The 7,901-nt window shown below is 45.3% G+C and overlaps 1 protein-coding gene across 1 annotated transcript in view; it reads left to right on the forward strand.

Annotated features, from left to right (window-relative positions):
* The window catches only part of Pxdn (peroxidasin), a 78,060-nt gene extending 75,720 nt beyond the window's left edge, over positions 1-2,340 (forward strand). Inside the window, exon 23 of the mRNA XM_032907578.1 lies at positions 200-2,340. Coding sequence (XP_032763469.1) covers positions 200-319 — 120 coding nt within the window. The 3' untranslated portion in view covers positions 320-2,340. The remainder of the gene's footprint in view (positions 1-199) is intronic.
* The last annotated feature ends 5,561 nt before the right edge of the window (positions 2,341-7,901 follow it).

The following is a 7,901-nucleotide window of genomic DNA, read 5'->3' on the forward strand; positions in this document are numbered from 1 at the left end:
GCAACAGGATCCTCCAAGGGATGTATTTGTAGCTGAAACGGTCCACGCATTGTCTTTCATCACAATCCCAGGCTAGCTGAGCCAAGCACAAACGTTAGGACCTACTGTGGGGATGGGGTGTCATACTGGGTCAGGGGTCATACGGGTCATGCCAAGTAGAGGGTCTGAGAATGACAAGAATGTATGTCCCCTCCTTTAGAATGGCCAGGTCACCTGCTTTGTGGAAGCTTGCCAGCCTGCAGCCTGCCCGCACCCTGTGAAAGTCAAAGGCGCTTGCTGTCCCGTCTGCTTAAGGAACCCTGAAGAGGAAAAGCCTTAGTGTTCCCGAGCTGAGCTCCTCGAAGCTGGTCCACAGAATCCTTGTGAGCCTAGATGACAACCTGGGGAACTTCAGACCACAGGACAAGTTGGGATCCCAGACATTTCAGGACCTCCGCTGTGCCATCGTAGAATCACCCGGGGCTGCTTCAGACCCCGTGTTCGTAGAAGGAAATCGAGCAGGAGGGAGTGGGTGCAGGCCCTGGCCCTCACTTCATGTTAGACTTCTCAGGTTTATATTTAAGTGTTTTTAAATGGAAAATTGGTGCTACTATTAAATCACACAGTTAAGACATGGGTTTCGAAATTGCTTCTGCCTGATGATGCCACCTCTGTTTAAATGAGGCCGGAGGTCTTTGGCTTCATTTAAACAGAAGCATTTGGCAAATGGCACAGGATCTTATAAAATGACATCCTAGGCCACAATCCCTACAGGGATCCTAGGGCTTTCTCACCACTCCTTCCTGTCTGCTATCTTCACCTTCAGGGCCCTTCAGCATCTAACGATACCAACACAATCCTGCACCTCAGGACCATGTCTGCCCTTCTACACACGACTGTCACATTATTAAGCCGCATTTAGAAATAATCTTGTTTCTACTTAGAACGTGTGTAAATACTGCCTTGCTGTAAACTGAATGTGAAATCCTTTGGTCCCATGCCATGTTGAGTGACCTGAACAGTCCCTTGCATTGTTGGTAGGATGGTCTGCAGCCATCATCTGCCTTGGTTCCTGGCCATAGTGTAGGGAGGGTGATTCACTCTCTGGGTCTTTTGAGTAGGTGACAGACAGGCAGAGCCTGAATGTCAGGAAATCACATTGTGTGAATGCTTTAAAGGAAAAAAAAAAGAATCCCTATACCTCATATTTTCTATTGCATGATGTTTTATAAAAATTTGCCCATTTTAGATGTTAGAAAAATTATTTCCACTATGCAAATTTTTTAATTCAGTGAAAAGCAACTATTATACCTCATAGTCTCTTGTTTTTAATTGACCGAAATATTCCATTCACAAGGTTCTGAGGACTCTCCTGAACAAGCAAGTCTCACCCTATACACACTGATGTGCCCAGCACTGTATGCCAGCCATTGTGGGTACATCAAGAGGGTCACCTGCCCAAGGGCTGGGGAGGAAGACCTCAAGGACACAGATGAGTCAATGTCAGTTGGAAAAAGACAAAAATGGATGCCCTTATAGGGAGACCACGGTCAGATAGGGAGATGTTCGGTTCCTTGCAGCCTCTGCCTTATGTTGGGCAGCAAGGCCATTGTGGTGTGTGCGTGTGTATGATCCCTGTGCTGATAAGGTTACCTTCCTAGAGATAGACACAAAGCCACATGTGTGAGGCTGCGAGCAAAGACAGCATCCCAGCATGGGCGTGTTCACGGGGGATTCACCCCACTGCATATGTAAAAGTGGTCACCTTGTCTTCCCCTCATGATATTCGGAAACTGGTGGTCCAGCAGGGGTGGGCATTTGTGAAATATTAAGTTGAACTTAGTGATAAGATTTCAGAACAGACTTCTGTGAAGTAGGAGATGTAACCATGCATTTGAAATCTGATGGCCATGTAATCACTCAGGCATAGAATGGTGGGAGAGCCTGCCCTGGATATCTGGTATTTCACACAAGCACCAGGGGTATGTCTTATGCTAAGGCACGCAATGTGTACATGGAGCTTAGACAGGTGCCAAGGGTTTTTGTCCTCTGCTCCTGTGTGAGAAGCTGGCTGTGATTTACATTAACTTCTGTATTTCAAACCAAGATGTCTGCAGATCTCCATTTTGATGTTACAGCCTCATTGCAAGCTGTGGGCAGTACCCGGACACCCTTTCTGACTAGCCACTGCACTGGGCTTCTGTGATTCAAAGTAGTGTACATATTTATTTACTTTTCTGACTGTTGCCAACAGCCAAATGCCATTTTATGTTCCTTGTATCCAGCCCATTACCAAAGAGGTGTTTGCACTTTGTCATGACGCCTTTCAGTTCAAATAAAAGGACCACGTTGTCAAGTGGAGAATCTGTCCTTTTTACTTTGACACAAGCGACAACTTGTTCACCGAATGGTGAGGAAGTGAGAGGAAGGGATCCAGTCCTCCACAGAAACCCAGAGCTATGCTGTAAGCTACTATGAGGAAGGAAAAGGAAAGAAAAGGTGTGTGTGTGAGAGAGGGAGGAGGAGGGTCGTTAAGAGGAATTTTTCATTCTGAGATTGGCCAGCCTTATGTTATGTGGGTTCGACCCCTGGAACAAACCTGAATTCCTTTGTGGACCAGCATGTTCCATTTTCAGGAAATGCATGGTACTTTTGGCCCTCCGAGGGGACAGGGGACAGGATGGGTGAGTAGCCTCTGTTCTTCCAGAGCAGGAATATAGACCATTCAGGTCTCATCATACCATCAGTGTATGTTTTTGTGCTTGTATGTGGCCATCAGCTTGAACAAGGTGACCTGGGACACAGGTTAGGGAGAAGAAGCTTTTCTGGTGGAAGTAGAACATTGATGCTGTCTTTATGGAGCCCAGAGAAGATGATCCTGTTCATTTAACTATTATACAAAAGAAGATGCAATGTTAAGGAATCCTCCATTAAATTTGTGCGCGTGCGTGTGTGCGTGCATGCGTGCGTGCGTGTGTGTGTGTGTGTATACACGCGTATGTGTCCGTATGCACATGTTCATATTTGTGGAGACCGTAGGTCAAGTAAGGTGTCTTCTTTGATCACTATCTGACTTAATTGTTGATTCAGGGTCTCTCTCATGGGACAAGGAGCTCACTAATTAGGCTAGACCGGTGGCCAAGAAGCTCCAGGGATCCTCCAGTATCCCGCTCCTCAGTGCTGGGATTATAGGCACATGTCCTGTTCCTAGCTTTTTACATGGGTGTTGGGGATCTGAACTCAAAAGTGTAGTGAACACTTTGAGCTCTTTAAGTTTGCAGCTCATTTCAGAAGTTAAATGAGAAGCGAATATTCCCTGAATGTGCCTTGCTGTGGGAGAGGGTGTGTGGGATTCTCTACTCCCCTGTCTTGGTGAAGCAGCGTTCCCACACCTGAACCACATTCCGTGACAGATGGTTCACATGAGGTCATAAGCATAAAACCGACTCTTGTAACCACCAAGAATCCCATGAAAATTCCAGATGCTCTTTCTTGTCCTAGAATGGTAGGTACAGCGTAACTACACCTCCATTCTGCTTAATCTTCTTGCCAAGACGGTAATGAACTACAAATGAGGAAAATGGAGCACAGAAAGGCAGCTTGGCCCAATGTCAGCAAAGTCTGTGAGCAAAGACAGACCAGCACCAGCTCACATGCTGTACTTGGCCAGCCATTCCCTGGTTTTCCTTTAACACTCTGTTGACTGACAAGGGCCCTGAGCATTGTTGCGTTTTTACTTCAGATGTGGAGTTTTTTTGGGTTTTTGTTTTGTTTTGTTTTTGTTTTTGTTTAAGGTTGTTTTTTTTTTTTTTTTTTTTTTCTTTTTGGTTAAAAACCATCCCAACATCTGTATCCACACAATAAAGATTCTTCAAGGGTTAGTAAGATGTTCAGGGTAAAGGTGTCTGCCTCAGATGCTGACAACCTGAGCTTCATCATTGATCCTTGAGAACTAAATGGTGGAGAGAACTGACTCCCAGCAGTTGTCCTCTGATCTATATCATAAACGCATGCATATATATATATATATATACATATATATATGTATATGTATACACACACACATACACACACACACACACACACACACACACACGCGCGCGCGCGCGCGCGCACACACACACACACACATTCAAAAATTTAACTCCCTAAACTCAGACCAGAAGCTTCAATGGTAGGCAGCAGGAGTGAATTCAAGAGTTTGCAGAAGCCCTACCATGGCTGGTTTTATGTTTGCAGAATTTGTCAAAAACAACTCTGTCCATATATCTCTTTCTGAAATGTCTGGCTTTTTTATTGAGACAAGCAGGACTCCAGAATGAGAAAGCTGAGGCTGGAACCCCAGAACCTCCCCCACCGTCTTCCCCATTGTGTCCTATAAGTCTCTCTGAGTTGATAAAGACCTTGAAGCTACAATTTCCCTTTGTTCTGAATGCACCCTGTGATCTCCTAGGACCACAGAAAGCCATTCAGTGGCTGCAGTGGTGATACTGAGGAGAACTCAGCATCTTCATCCCATGTAGTGACTGTTTAAATACTGTCTGTAAATTGATGGGGCTTTTCTGTTGTAGAGGTCAGGAGAGGGTAAGGGACAGAAGTCTTACCATTTTCATATTTTCTTACTCTTTCTCGTGTTGACCATAAGTACTAAGGAAAATTTTATTTTTCAGTGTGCTTTAACCTAAAGCCAAATCTCTTGACTCTTATAACCCACTGTTATAACCAAAACAAACAAAAAAGCAAAAGCAAAACAAAAAACAACAACAAAATAAACATCACTGTTCTATGTCTTCTAAACCATCCACATCCTGCTGTTTTATTGTTTTGTCTTTGCTAAACCAAACCAAGCAGTATTACACACTCTGAACTGGGGAGGCCTGCAGCTGCTTTAGAGGAGATCTCTGAAAAACATCATGTTTGTGTTCCTCAAAAATGACCACATCAGGAGTCATCTCCGATAAAGCTGCTAGTCATTGTTCTTTGTAACTATGACTCAGTGCTCACCAGCGGAGGAGGGAGCAGGATGTGGTGCCTGTGGTTCCAAGGGTACTGTGCAGTCTGGTCACTAGGTTTCTACTGGAGTCCCAGTGCTGCTGGCGTAAGGGCTGTGCCTTCCCCCTCTGCCCTGGGGGTTGAGCTCTTCTGTAAGTCAGGAATACCCAACCTGAGACTCAGGCCTGCCTCACTGACCCTGAAACCAATCTTCTGTTCCGCCAGATTTAAGGAAACAGCACATCCTGATTTCTGAAAGACTGGGTCTTTGTGCAACTTATTCAGACTGAGAATCTAGATAGATTGCAGAGCATGTGTAAGTATGAAAGAGCAAATCTGTGGTCTTGAGAAATGTTGATGCTCCATTTCCTTCCAGGGCTCAAAGGTGATGAAACCAGACAAGAAACTCTCCTGTCCCACACAGAACAGCTTGTAACCAGGCTAGCAGCTGATAACCCAAGTCCCATATATGCCAGCATTGTTCCTAAAAGGCTACACCTTGAATCCAGGCTATTTTCACTTGCTCATGCCACTTTTCCCAGTAACCCCTCCCTCCTTGTGTGACACTTCCCATAGTGCCCCCATACACACCTACCCTACTTTGGTGCCTATGTTAAACTGTCTCTATTTGGTCATTTGAAGCATCCTGTATCCTACATCCTCAGTCCATGGTGACTTCCCTGGGAGCTAGTCTCCCAGCTTGCTTCCTTACCATGAGTCATGGCTTACCTTCCCCACACAGCTCTTTGTGCAGATGGACCACAGACTTCTTACAGACAAGCATACATTGTCTTCTTTTCCCTTGGTTCTTAGCTTGTTTATGAATCTCTACTGACTGCAGTAGCTGTTATTTCAAAGCTCAGTGCCTTCACTTGTAGGCTGATCTTAGCAGAGATCTGTTTTCTTTTTTTTCCCCTCCTCTCTCCCAGACAACATGTCTAAGGACTTGAGGTTTGGACAAGTTCCATCCCTGTTAATTGCCATTGGAGCTCAGACTGTAAAGTCCATCAGAGTTCTGATTTCTTTGTCTATAATTATCTAACTTGTAAGATTTCTTTTTAATTAAGTAAGATAAAGCTAGTGGGGGAGAAAGGAGTATGGGTGTGTTTACTGTCAGAGATGACTCCTTGAACAGCCTTACAGTGTTCTACATGCGGAGTATGGCCAGCCCTGCCAACAGGACTAGCACTTAGCCTGTGTGCTCTTTGGGACTCCGTGGGTCAAATGGTGCTGTCTGTAATATCAATTGAAAATCTAGCCCTTTAGATAAAACCCATGAATTCACTATCTTGTGGACTCTGTATAAAGGTGTCCTTGTTCTTGTGTAGAGGGAACCAAAGCATGGATGCAGGTTCTGGACTTGAACTGTCAGCATGAAGAGGAAGCAGAGTACCTTCTATGAAATGGACCCAAAAGTGTGTCCCAAATTAGGAATGACTGACCACCTAGGTAGATTTTCTTCACTTGCTCCCTTAGCAAATAGCAACCTGATCATAGCCAAGGGTCCATTCTAGATTCTAGATGTGAGCAGATATACCTAAAATAGATGTAGATTAGATAGATGTTCCAGTAGAGTCTACCAGATACAGACCAAACAGGCTAAAATAGTCTAGAGGCAGGATACGAAATAGCTATTGACTGCTCTATAGAGACATCAGAGATAACACTAGGTAGAGATGGAACACACAGACTGGATGTAGCCTAGATGTGGGCTAGGCAGATTACAAGTCTGGGTTAAATACAGGCCAAGCAGCCTATGTGCAGACTGACTATAGACTAGAGAAAATGCTGAAAGTAGACTAGATGCAGACCTGACTACTTTATCCCGTCAACACAACAGGATGAAGGCCAGCTTTGGAAGCAAACTCTGAAGCAAGGGGCAGGACCTCCAAAGAGTTTACCTTGGGCATCAGAGAACTTCCTACAAGTGAAAAGCATCAGGAAGAGCTGTGTGGTAGCCATAAGGGTGACCAGGCAATCTGGTGATCAGGTGATTGATCATTCTATCCCAGGAGAGGGGACAGAGCACCAAGATCTCAGGGGAGGAAGGTTGGGAGGGTGAGGTTTCCCTAAAGAGTTGATTGCTCTGGGTGCCTGGAGAACACTTCAGAAGGTTCACAGCAGGGAAGAAATGTGATGTTGTCTACAGTGGCAGCCTCACTTCCATCAACAGCCAGAGGGCCTCCTCTCACCTCCCTTGCTACAGATGGGAAAAGGAGTCAAAAGGAGTAGTTAGACTGAGATGGCAGTATCTGGGGAAACCCAGGAGAAGGACAGAGAGAAATACTATGTGTCCCACTAAGGAGCAGGAGTGGGAGTGGACACGTGAAGGAGCTGGACAGCTAAGCCACTGGGGTAGGTCATCAGTCCCTTCCAGATGCTAATGAGTCACCCATTGCAAGTCCTCCAGATGTCCCATGTGTCTTTGCTGGGAAATTGCACCGTCATGATTCACAGTGACTGGCAGGTGCATGCACACTTCAGACACGTGGCCTTCAGACTATAACTGTTTGGAAGCTGGGTGTTGCTCCTTTGGCTGTTCCTGCCTTCTCTCAATGCCAGAGTGGAATCATCCCTTAGAAACTCCTTCCTGCGTTGTCTGCAAATTCTTCCTGCTACAACTTTAAGGACATGTCTTCCCATTATTACTATAAAATGCAGAAATTTATGAAGGGTTCCTTTTGGGTACAGTATCTCAAGATCTGCAGATCACACCCATCTGTCACCCTGTTGCTTTTTATTGGTATAGTCTCCAATTTAGGGTTGTTATGGCCAGATTGATGCCATCAGTCATCAGCTAGATGGATGGTCAGGAGCCATGGTGGTAGCATGTGCACAGAAACAAAATGTTTGGTGCCTACCGTTTTAAACCATTGAGACAAGGGACAGAGTTGTCAGCAATGTTCTCTGGCACAGGGAGCTGGGAATGC

Source organism: Rattus rattus, chromosome 7, assembly GCF_011064425.1.
Source record: "Rattus rattus isolate New Zealand chromosome 7, Rrattus_CSIRO_v1, whole genome shotgun sequence".
Lineage (NCBI taxonomy): Eukaryota > Metazoa > Chordata > Mammalia > Rodentia > Muridae > Rattus > Rattus rattus.